The sequence below is a fragment of the Phoca vitulina genome, unplaced genomic scaffold (assembly GCF_004348235.1).
Source record: "Phoca vitulina isolate PV1807 unplaced genomic scaffold, GSC_HSeal_1.0 scaffold63, whole genome shotgun sequence".
Lineage (NCBI taxonomy): Eukaryota > Metazoa > Chordata > Mammalia > Carnivora > Phocidae > Phoca > Phoca vitulina.
The window spans coordinates 2,581,367-2,594,091 of NW_022589766.1; the positions used below are offsets into that span (position 1 = coordinate 2,581,367).

The 12,725-nt window shown below is 52.4% G+C and overlaps 1 protein-coding gene across 1 annotated transcript in view; it reads left to right on the forward strand.

Annotated features, from left to right (window-relative positions):
* The window catches only part of KLHL29 (kelch like family member 29), a 303,248-nt gene that overhangs the window by 240,468 nt on the left and 50,055 nt on the right, over positions 1-12,725 (forward strand). The window contains exons 4-5 of the mRNA XM_032391636.1: positions 1,349-1,490; positions 4,024-4,536. Of these exons, the coding sequence (XP_032247527.1) occupies positions 1,349-1,490; positions 4,024-4,536 (655 nt within the window). The remainder of the gene's footprint in view (positions 1-1,348; positions 1,491-4,023; positions 4,537-12,725) is intronic.

A 12,725-nucleotide genomic window follows, 5' to 3' on the forward strand; every position in this document is an offset into this window, starting at 1 on the left:
ATTGTTCTTTCCTCCGGAGACTCACTCGTCCCTTTGTTTCCTGCTCTGTTCACAGAAGCGAAGCATCTGAAATGCAGGCCAGAGATAAAGTGCAGCCTAATGCAATTAGCTCCTTGCAGCCCACAGGTCCTAATGGGATACGGCTCCGCTCCTCCCAGCCGGCCCTAATGCAGGCGCTGTTTGTCATCTGCATTAGGCATCAAAGACCCAATAAGTGCTGTCCTCCCTCCTCTCCACCCGCCCCTACCCAGCCATTCCCGCTGCTCAGGGAGGCCCAGTGGGGCGCTGCCCCCACCAGCTGGCTCACTGGGTCAGCTTCTGTGAGAAGTCAGGAAGACCATGGCCCTTACCTGAGAGAAGCCTGCAGATGCCCCTTCAGGCCCCCCTGGGGGACAGCCGGCTCTGCCCCCCACCCCACCTCCTCCTTCACCCCCAACCTGGTTGGTGCTCTGGCTGCAGTCTTGGGAACTGCGGAAACTTCCTGAAACCACCTGTGCTGAGACCCCACCCCCCACCCCCGCCACATCGCAGTGATCCCAATCCCAGGCTCTCCAACATGCTTTTGGATTTCTTCTTGTTCTTCTTTCTTTTTTTTTTTCTTATTATAATGGTAATGGCCATAGTAGAAAATTTGGCATACAGAAAAGTAGAGACAAGAGAGTAGAAGTTACCCATATTCCTCTCACCAAGAATAACACCCCGGCTAGCATTTTGGTTTGTTCTCTCCTACACATACTGTTTTACATGTGAGCTTCTATTTGTGTCATTTTATGTCCTGCTTTTCTCATTTAACATTATAGTGTAAGTATTTTGCCATCTCATTATGCATTTCAGTAAACATGATTTTTAATGACCATATAATATTCCATCAAGGCTGTAGCTCAGAGACCAATGCTGTGCTAATGTTTGTTTTCAACCTGGGGTTCATTTTCTCATTAATCTAAATATCTAAATTAGAGAATGAGATCCTGAAACAGAGCCTCCCTCCTTCCCACAAGGAGCCAAGGGTCCCAGGGAAGATGCTACCTGTGCTGAGCTGTCCTCCCACAGGTCTCAGCCCCTACCGTCCCCGCACCTCCTCCGTGGAGTGGCACGTGGGGGCCTCAGAGGCTGGTATGGGGCCTGACCGCAGAGGGCGCCGGGGGGGGGCACTGGGTTGGGTGTTCCTGGGGGTGGGACTGCAGCAGAAGCCTACAAACACTAAGCCCAAATGCTCTGCAGCTCCCCGGTGGCGCTGGGTGTGGGGCCCGGTCTCTGCCGCTGGCCCCGTGGCACCACTCCGTGGATGGGCCCCAAGGCAGCAGCCCTAGTCAGGCCGTGCTCATCCTCCTGCTCTGCTTCTCCCCAGGCCCCTGGAATCTCCAAAGCGGACAATCAGTCCCAGGGACTCACGACCAGCATCCGGTGGGGGCAGACGCCCATCAATCAGTCCACGCCCTGGGACACTGATGAGCCACCCTCCAAACAGATGAGGGAGAGCGACAATCCAGGTGTGTACTTCATCGGCAGCCAGAGACTCCCACGGCGAGGCTGGGAAGGGGGTCAGAGGCCCCCTGGGTACTCCAGCTCCTCAGCAGGTCCCAGCTCACAGGCCTGCAGCAGCCCAGGCCTCAGACTGCCTGCGGGTAGGGACCCTGTGTCCTGGGCAGTAGCTACATCTCTACCCCTTTCTCTGCTACTCAAGAAAGCTTTGGCGGAGGTGGAGGGAGTGAGAGTGACATCACAGGAGTGACTGTGAATCTGCTTTGTGTTATTTTGAATAGTCCTTCCCAAACCTCAGGATTCTGGTTCATACGTCTCTCAAGTCACACCTTCCAGGGAGGTTTTGCCTTGCCAATGTTGAAATGAGAACCGGGATGCTCCACCCCCTGGGACTGAGGACTCCTCACCTCCTACAGCACTCCAGGCCTTCTTGGGTCAGCTCTGACCATAACAACACCTTCCCTGTTACCACACATTGGTCCCAGACCTCCCCTTAGGATACACAGAACTCATCTGCTTGGCCCTCCACACCACAGCCCTACAGATACCTGAACACCCCACTCATCCTCCCCTCCAAGTCTTCTGCAGGATAAACACACCAGGTCCCTCGGCCACACTCCAAAGCCTGTGGCTGCCAGTTCCTTTGCCCTCCAGAGAATTATTTCTCCCTCTGCGTCCCTCAGGGCCCAGAACCCAACGCAAAGAGCCCACATGTGCTATGACCAGCACCTCCTTCATTCAGCCCCTCTACTTTGACCACTGCAGCCTTAGGTCACTTCTGATTGGCCGCTAGCCCCAGACATGCGCTGTCACCAGTGAGACCCCAAGACTGTCATGGCAGCAATTCTGACCCCCGTCCTCTCAATCTACCTTAGGTAGCGGGGTGTGGGGACTCACAGGCAAGTCCTTGTCAATATCTTCCCCTAGGACTCTAAAGATCTCTTAGATTCCAGCTCTTTATTGCTGACCTCTGCCTAACCCTCCCAATATGATGTCACCTCCAGATTGAGTGGTGATATCCTCCCTGTCATACAACTCATTGATAAATAGGGTGAGCAGGGCTCAGTGCACATCACTAGAGACCTCCTTTAGGTCCCCAGCATCCTCTGGGCCAGTCGCACTCTGATAATCAGTCACCGCCATGGCCCGGCATCTCTGTACCTTCACCAGAGTTCCCAGAGAAGTCACTAGCTGTGCTCCCAAGTTCTGGTGCATCGTTCCAGGCTCCCTGGCTAATCCTGGAGAGAAATGAGCTTAGGATGGCATGTCTTGTGCTTAAGACACCAGGCTGGCTCACAGCTGGCTCCTCTTCCTCAGACTTAGGGACAATCCCCCTTAGCAGCCTATTCTAGAATCTTGCCGGCACTGCTTCACCAATATTTGCCAGCTTCTAGTTTTCTCTAACCTCGTATTTCTGTGAGGGAGCTCCCAGCTCCCCTTCTCGTCTCTGGGGCTGGGGGTCCTGAGTGGCCCCCTGGCCCCCACTCTCTTCCTCAGTCTCCCTGCCCTCAGTCTATACTGCCATTCCAGCAGCATCATGAAAACCAAGGTGGCATTTGGGCGATGGAGACCTAGCCCCACACTTATTCAGTCAGCGGTGACCCAGGCTGCCTTCCCTGTCACAGTGTCTTCTGGCTTCGCTCACAAGCACGCTTGGGTCACCTCAGTGTCAGCTCAGCTCAAGGGGACCTGACCCTGCTCGGCCTGACCTGGGCTCAGCAGGCCTCGAATCTTGTATCAAGTCTCAGGAGGTGTGTCTTCTTCAGTCAAAATTCTCTTAAGGGCCAAATGCACTTCTGTTGTTTCCCCCAGGGCCGGCCATGCAGAGGTTGCTTAGGAGAAAGCCTGGCCCCCCAGCTCCTGCCCGCCTTCCCCCACTTCCCGCACCTCTTCCTCTCCCTTCCTGCACCACAGGGCCCTTGCACGGCTCCAGGTTCTGGTGTTCTCACCTTGCCCAGCAAACACCTACTATCTTCACAATCCACCTTTCTCCCCACCTCCTCCAGACAGCTATTCTCCAGAAAGGAAGGAAAAACACCAACATTTATGGAACATTTAATACATGCCAAACACTCTGCTAGTTTTTCTTTTTTCTTTTTTTCCAAATACATTTTCCTCATTCAATTCATCCCAAGAGACCTCTGAGGTAGGTGTTGCTAGTTCCATTTAACAGACGAGAAGAATGAGGCTCAGAGAAGATAAGCACCTTGCCTGGGGCTCCTGGCTAATAAATGGCAGAGTCAAAATTTGAACCCAGAACTCTTTGAAGGTCTCTGCTTTTTTTCTCTCTGTTTTGTTGCCTCTTGAGCTCTCCCAAGTAGATTGTGCTCCCCCTCTAAGCCTCCACTGCCATCTGCTCATATACCCCCAAAGCATTTATCCTATGCTACCATAATCACAAATTTTTAACCTGGGGGTTCCTGGATGCAGGTGTCTTTTCCACCTCTGTGACCTCAGCACCCAGCCCAGGGCCTGGGGCAGTCGGTGTTTGCCGAGGGAATGTGTATCCAGCAGATGACATCTCTTCTGTCTCCCTTGCAGGCACAGGGCCGTGGGTGACCACGGTGGCCGCCGGGAGCCAGCCCGCCCTGATCGCACACTCCTATGGAGTGACCCAGCCTCCCACCTTCAGCCCGGCTGTGAACGTCCAGGCCCCAGTCATTGGGGTGACGCCCTCACTGCCTCCCCACGTGGGGCCCCAGCTCCCGCTGATGCCAGGCCACTACTCGCTCCCACAGGCACCCTCTCAGCCGCTGAGCAGCGTGGTGGTCAACATGCCCGCCCAGGCCCTGTATGCCAGCCCGCAGCCCCTGGCCATGTCCACACTGCCTGGCGTGGGGCAGGTGGGCCGCCCGGGACCCACTGCTGTGGGCAACGGCCACATGGCAGGGCCCCTGCTGCCTCCACCACCACCAGCCCAGCCGTCTGCCACCCTCCCCAGCGGTGCCCCTGCCACCAATGGGCCCCCCACGACTGACTCAGCCCACGGGCTACAGATGCTGCGGACCATTGGCGTGGGGAAGTATGAGTTCACCGACCCCGGGCACCCCAAAGGTAAGTTCCGCTGCCCACATACTCCTGTGTGCCCACATCTGTGCTTCCCCGAGCGGTCATGACAGCAGTGCGGACAGGAGTGTGCTCTCCAGCAGGTCCCTCCCTGGCCTCACCCAGCCCAGAAGTAGTGGCGGGGCCTCCCCCTGCCCAAGACAGCCTGGCCTCAGGCAGAGGAGGCAGAGGGGAAGGTGGAGGAGGGAGGAAAGCAAGGCGAGGACCTGTGAGCTGGCAGGGAGAGGAAGGGAAGGAAGAGCCTGCAAAGTCCGGGGTCCTTCTGCCTCCAGCCCAAGCCCTAGGCCATTCTCACCTCTGACCCCAAGGCCAGGCCAAGTATGGAATGAGCAGGAATCATCTGCTCCTCTTAGGGCTCCATGGAACAGTCCTTTGTGGGGCCTTCTCCATTTTCCACCCATAAGAACAGTCAGAACATGAATTGTGTCCTTCCCCAGAAAAGCACCCTCTGCTGCGCCATCGGATGAGAGCAGCTCCCCAGACATTAGGTGAGGGGAATGTCTCTTCCCCAGGAGACACTCCCAGACCATCCTGAGCCACTTGGATTTTTTGTTTCAAGGACCCAAGCGTGGCTCTGTGAGGCTCCAGGAAAGAGCACCTCTAGCCTCGGCCTTCAGTTAACCCCTTTGCCCCACCCCCAGGGCAGTTTTCAAGGCAGATCCCTGACAACAGAGGCTGCAGGATGAGCCCCCAGCCTTAGGGTTAGGACAAAGTGCATCAGCAAACAGGCATCACTCCTGACGTCTGTCTCGGGGATCTCTCCAGCTGGAATGCAGAAGGGGGCAGGAGGACAAGGGACCACAGATGTTAGACTGGTGGAGTTTATCCGCCCCAGACTTACTTGCTATCCCTTAGAGCTCCAGACAGCCAAGCCCCTCTCCTGCTGAGTAGAGAGGGGAGGCAGCCAGGCCTGGACCCAGTGGCAGACAGGAGGGCACATGGTGGGCAGTCTGCCTGCTGGGGTACCCAGGCCTCCTTTGAAAGGGGGGAGTCCTAGGAGGTGTGGACCTCTGGGCATCACTTCTCAGCCTTCTCACTCACAGCCCCTGGAGATGGCTTCTCAGGGGGCCCTGTCTCTCTGCAGAGCAATGACTCCCACTATCATTCTTTCCTGCCTGCTCTCATGCATCTCTATCTTTATTCTTTCAAGCAATTTTCGGACCTCATCAGGCATCCCCACAACAAAGCCGTGTCTAGATCTCCACTGGGTTTCATTCCCAATCTGATTGTGCCCCAACTGCCTTTGTTTTGGAAATCAGCACTAGTTTTAAATGACAAAATTATAGAAAATTACATCTAAATTCTGGTAAACTCTTGCTTTGTTTAAGATCTTTTTTAAAAAAAAATTGACTAAATTGATTTTTTGTTTGAATTGTTTTGGTTAAGCGCTCTCTCCCTTAAAAAGGAAAAAAAAAAAAAACCTTACTCCCAGTTTATACACGGCCAGATCTGATACACTGGGAACTGGGTGTCCTGGCTGCTCCCAAGGCTGTACCAAAGCCCAAGGCACTGGGTGGGCTTCCCTCTCCCACCATAGGGGCATCTCCCCCTCCCCCAGAGGCCTCCTAGGGCTGATGAAAGGTCTTACTGATTTGCCAAGTTTCAGACATGTATCTAGGAAAAGGACTTATTCTGGGCAGAAAGGGAACTGGCCCAGTTGGGCCTAAAGTCCCTGGTTTGGAGCTTGGCACAGAACTGGGGTCCGCCTCCTCAAAGGCACAGGTGCGTTCTATAATCAGCACCCTGAGCCCATAAGTTAGGGGCCCAGGAAGTTACAGGCAGTAGGGACACACTGGGCCAGCACGCCATTGCAGAGCCTCACCTGTAACATCTTTCTGGGGCCAGAGGGCGTGAACCATCCTCTGTACTGAGCCCAAACCCGCAGACAGGAAGGAAGGAGGAGAGGGCCCCTGAGGGAGTTTGTCCTGCTAGCCCTGGAGGGTGGATTCAGGGCTTGGTGAGGCCAGGCATAGGGTCAGCCTAGGAAGTGTCCACAGCCCTGCCTTCTGGTAAGCCAGTGAGATCCCTCCAACTCCAGCCAGCGACAACCGGAGACCCATCTGTCACGCTGATTTCCATAGTCGGCCAGTGAGCAGGCTGTGTCCCCAGAGATTACATTTAACTCACCTATTTATGGCCCTCATCAGCTGATTTATCCCCTTATATTTGTGGTGAAGAAAGACAATGAAGCATGAACATACAAATGCCTCCAAACTCAAGCCTGGGTGGGTTGTGTGGTTTTTTTGTTTTTTTTTTTTAAGTAATTTCTCCTTTCATTTCTAATCTTAAAAGCCTTTATTGCTAAAGCTATAATTTGTCTGTCAGATCTAATGTCAAACAACTGCATATTTTTTAAAATAAGAAACCCGAATTTTAAAACCAAATCTTTGAAACTTACCATGTGAGAATCATATTCCTGACAAGACCATGTGGGTTTGGATTTGGGTCACTTTTAATTTCGCCCCTAGGGATTTTACATCTCCAAGACCCAATTGATTTCACACTCCTAAATGACAGGCAGCTGGCTCCAAGTGAGCACCGGGAGGCACCGCGGGATGGTATCCACACTGGTCAGAACTCCACTTAAGGAAGGAAAAAAAAGAAAAAGAACTTTCCGTTTCTCCTGTTTGGTTTGAAAGCTTGCCCGGCATTATAATAAGATTCACCATAGAGCTCCTTGAGATCTAGCTCATTAAAGTCCCGCGCTTTTTCCTCTATTGTTTGACATGACAACCTGGCCTCTCACGGGGTTGAGTAATTATGGAGAGATCCCCTCCATGAAGAACAGGTCTTGCCAGCCAGAGGGATGGGCCACTGGTATTTTTAGCCTTCATTAGTGCCCTGATTTAAAATTTCACATTTTGTTTCTTGTAATTATCTTCCAATCGATGGAGCTGAAATTTCTGTTGGGGCTATGAGAGTCTGCCTTCCCAAAAAGGGCGTTGTGACTTTAATTTAAAACTTAACCAATTGAAAAATAAAGGTGGTGCAGAAATGCTTTTTGATTTGCAATAGGTCAAGCGATGGTCTCTCTTCTGTGACTAGAGAAGCCAGCTTCCATGCAGTTCACTTTAATGAGTGTTATTTAAATGCATTGAGCACATATAGATTTTCTTAAGAAACTTATAAGATGAATCTTTCTTTCTCTAAGAATAATTTGGGGGTAGGATTTCATTCTTTTAAAAAAAAGATTATGTATTGAAAACTAATTAAAATATAGATTTCATGTGTGCAAAGTGATAAGGGAGGAAAAAAGAATTAGTTCTATTTGATTCCTGTTATCATATACCTGAGGCCTTTGTCTTGTTGGACTGGAAACCGTGATGCAATCTATGGGCAGAGGTGGTGGCCAGCGTCAGGCCTTGTGAGATGAGTGAGGGAAGTCTAATGTCACTGCCCCAGTACCCCAGGAGCCCAGTTGTGTGAGGGCAGAGGTGCAAGCTCTTGGTGTCATTTTTCTATCCCCTACCTTTTTCCACAAATGATTCCTGGGGGCTAAGACGGTAGCCAGAGACCTTTAAAAGCCCCAGACTAATGGTGAGCTGCGGAAAGTTTATATTTTCACCTGCATGTCCAAGGAGAGAGAAGCAAGTTTGCACCTGCTCCCTTCTTCTGAACCAAAAAGCAAAATCCAAGTTGACCTGAAATGGTGAGGGCTTGTCTCTTCTGACTTCAGATTTTGTAGGCCTAGGGTGAGGGGCCATGAGGATTCCCACCGCCAGGCAGCCATGTTGTGGGGTGTGCTCAGCCCCTCCCTGTGGTTTCACACCTCTTCCTTCTCATCCTTGCCCCAGAACCCCGCCCCGGGGGAGCTCTGTGTATCTTTATGCCACCTTCCGCTTGGAGAGCAGCCGCTCTGTCTCCATGAGTGGCAAAGACAGGATCTGGAAAAGATACCTTGAGGCATAGTGAATACCTATGTGATGGGGACAAGTCTCCTAACCTCTCTGAGCCTCCTTTTCTTCACCTTTAAAATGGGATGAGAGTACCATCTTCATCAGGCATAGAGGAGGTTTGAATGAGATTGTGGACATGAGCATACATAGTACTTTGTCCTCTTAACTCTGCAACACTAACCCCAGGTCTAGAGTTCAGCAGAGACAGAAGCTAGTGAAGAGGGGAGAAACAGAGCCCCCTCCCCGGTGCAGAGGAGATGGAAGAAGCCCAAGCTTGTTCATACTGTTGGCAGCCCCCTGGTCAAGCAGTGTCATGGGACCATCATGTCCCCATGTGTAAAAGGGAGTGGATGTGTCACCTTCCTGGCAGGAGGATTTTGGACTGCTCTCCCCAGTGTGGAGCCCAGCACAGATCCCCCCATCCCTTCCCCACCCTCTGACATGCCAGGACACACACTGCTCAGTGCAGATTCTGGAAGCAGCTGGGAATTCATGATAAAGCTGTTTGCCCACGCATGGTTAGCCCAGAGGCACAGAACGTCCAAACTGAAATCACCTTCCCACAGACCTGCTTTTCCCGGGCCTCTGTCTCAGAAATGACATCATGAATCCACCCAGGAGTGCAAAGTCAGAGCCCATGGTTGTCCTTGACCTGCCCCCTTAGGCACTGAGTCTGAAAACTTCTTTGATTCTGCTTCTTCTGGATCTGTCCTCTTTCTGTCCCCACCACCACTCCCCTCTCAGGGCACCAACGCCTCTGGCCTGCCTTGGTGGCCTCCAGGCCTACGGCACATCTCCTCCCACCCAGGCCTACGGTGCAGCCAGCATGGTCTTTGCAGAACCCAAGTCTGGTCCCGTCACTCCCTGGCAAATGCCTCCACCAGCCCCTGCTACCTTCGGGACAGTGCCCAACCCTTCACGTGGTGCCTCAGGGTCTCACTTCTGCCTGCCTCCACCTTCATCTCTGCTGTTCTGCTCACAGGCTGCCCTGAAGCCACGCCAAGCCTAGGGTTGTCTCCCTTCCAGCTGTGCTCTGTGCTTGGCCACGCGCCTGCAGTACAGTCACCCTGCTCCCGTGTCATTCTCCCCGCTAGACTGCGGGGCACTGGGGTGGGGGCAGGCACCTCCACCCAAACGCTTGCCCCAGAGCACAGGGGAATCTGAAACTCTGACTCGGTTTCCTTGTCTATGAAAGGGGATAATAATAGAACGTGCTACTTAAAGTCGTTGTGAGGATTAAGTGAGTTCTTTGACATAAAGCCCTTGCGATAGTGGCCAGCATGTCATGAATCACTGCAAAAGTCTTTGCCATTAGTATCTTCACTACCAATGCCAGGGCCACCTTTCAGTGTCTGTGGCCTTTTAGGGGCCCAGGGTAACATGAAAAAGCCAGAGACCAGTTTACCTTGGGAGTCTTAAGAGATTGCGTCCCCATGGTGATGTTTGAAGCACCTCGTTCCCAGGGGTCCACTTTGAACACAAGAACTTGCCTTCCTGCCTTGTAACACTTTACAGCCCTCCACATTGCCGTAACAACCAGAAGGCATCAGGTTGTTGGGGAGACCCTCCCCCCAATTCCAGGAACTCTCTGTCGGAGGAGGTGCCAAGCTCACTGCGTGGGTCCTCCTCCAAGGCCATATCAGTAGATGGGACAAAAAGAATTCTGTCGCTCCTGCAGACCAACCAACCAAGGACGCAGGCGGAGGGAGTGGGTTAGGAGCATGTGGCCAGCAGCACGGAAGGTGGCCAGGAGCCCAGGTTCTGCACCAGACTCCTGGTGTAGAATTCAAACTCCACTACCCGCTGACCCAATGGGCCTGTGCTAGAACACTGGTGTCTCTGAGCCTCAGTTTCCTCATCAGTCACATGGAGAGAATATTAGTGCTGTCGTCATAGACACTTTTTAAGGACTTAATAATGTAGGCAAAGTCTCAACACCACGTCTGGCACATAGTAAGCCCACAATAATGTTAGCTGTTGTTATGACCGCCACTAATGTAAAGAATCCTGGAGAAGAAATATCGTCTGGCGCACCTTTGACTCAAGCCCGCCATTGTTTCTAAAGCAACGTTGGCCGAAATAATCTCCCACGTCTAACTGACATAGCCCTCAACACAGATCTGGAACCAAATCCAAGACACGCTGTTACCCTAACTTTCCCTTTTCTAGCCCGCCCACCCCCCTCCCCAACACACACACCCTCACCTAAGAAATGTGTGTCTCAGAGCCTGTGGAATTTGACACTTCGTCTACACGGGTGCTTGGTCCTTGCCTGGGCAGCACCTGCCGCAGCCCTGCCTCCGAAAGCCCTCCTCCCCTTCCCAGGACTCTGGCCTCCTGAGGTTTGTTAATCATTAATTGGAGGGCTGTCCAGGGCTTAACTGTTGTGTTAACAGATCATTTGATGATGAGCGAAACCGGCAAGCGGAAAGATGCAGCAAAGGCCCCTAGACCACCCAGAGACCATGTCATTCTCGGAACAGCGGGTGACCCCAGCACCCCAGCCTGTGTGTAACCGTCTCAAGGGCCCTCTGCTCAACAGGGTGCCCAGGGCCCCCTCCCCAGGAAACTGAGTACATGGAACTAGGAGTAGCATATGGGCTTTCAGCCCCAAATCTCTGCTGAGCATTTTTGAGATCAGAAACCCTGCTCTGGCCCTAACTATTGACGGGTAGGGCCAGCAGAGTCAGGACACCACGGGAATGAGAGGGCTCTTCAGATTAGAGCAGAAGGAGAGAATATTTCCTTTCTGGGGGCTTCAGGAAATGGCACTGACCCATGGCAAGAAGCCAGCTGCCTGGTCTCAAGCCCACACAGATACGAGCAGGGATGACCACTAGGTTCTAGATCACTGACACTCAGAGGCCACCGAAGAGCATGAGTCAAGTCACCTCCTTCCCTGCTGCACCACCAAGCATTTACTGAGCAAGTAGTGTGTGTAGTATTAGGCACCTGCTGTGTGCAAGGCCCACAATAGCTCTTCCCACTCAAAAGATGCTGTGGAATGTGCTAGCTGCATGCCCCGTAACAATCTCTGCTCCTCCGAACATGAGGCCCTGTGGGGATGCCTACAGTGTTCCAGACACTGTCCCCGGTGCTGGCATGGATGGCAGTGTTCCTGGAGGAGGCTGCACCCCACTTGGGGAGTCCAGGGGGAGGCAGCAATAAAAGCCACAGGGGCTGGAGAAGAGAGGTCAGTGTGGACTGGGCCTTCAAAGGCAGTCAGAATGATGGAGGGGAGTGAGCAGAAGGGAGGTAGTCCTACAGAGGCAAGATCTTAGGTAAGAATGTTTGAAATAAGTGCCAGCAACACAGAATTATGATTTCTCAATAGAGCCACACACACACTTCTATTCAAATGGTTCGTAGGGCCTGTCCTGATTTGAGACAGGTTCAGCTAAGTGATTTATACTTGAGGGCGCCAGAAGTCCATTCCCTGACCTCTTGGTACACAGAGTTGAGGAAGCCTGGACTTTCCTCCAGCTTCTTGGCTTTACTTGCCCAGTTAGTGATGGCCGGGTAAGGATCCCTGATCTTGGGCAAGAATCCATTTTATCAGCCATTCTGGGCTTGCAAGGTGAAATCATCTTGGTCTTGCAAGGTGAAGTCATTCTGGCTAAGGTCAAGTCATTCTGGTCAAGGTCAAGTCATTCTGGTTTTGGAAGACCACTCTGGTCTTGCAAGGTGAAGACCCCATGGTCTTCAGGGGCTTTGATCTGGGTAGGAAACCCGTGAGGGCCATGAACCCCTCACTGGGAAATCGGTGCACACCCAGGGTCCAGAAATTCTTTGTAAACCTTTCTCTCTCCCATTGTGACAGGTTAATGGCAAGTCTCCTGTTGCCTAATCATTCTGCAAACATCTAACACATGCTGTCTTTGCTGGGAAGGGCATGCCGTGCCAGGCTGATCCCTAACATTTTTCCGTTTTTAAGGCTGGGAACGAGTTTTGAGAGGGGAAGAGCTGGGCAAAGCTGTGGTGTGCCTGCTCCTGGTCCCTGTGTGATGGGAAGGTCGCCGTGCCCCAAACCACGAAACCAACGGGAGGAAACGTGGCCCAACATTGGCTTTAGCTGAAATGACATTCCATTCAAGAGCACACTCACTATTCCAGAAGCATAAAAGGTCAAAATAGCACGCGCATGTTAGGAACCGAAAACTTGGTGTAAATTGCTTAAAGGTAAAAAACGGCCAAAAGCTTGCAGTCTGTTGAAGTCGTCACCATTGCCTGTTTTCATCGTATAACGCTCTTTCTTTTCAAAAACGTATCTTAGAGGGAAGC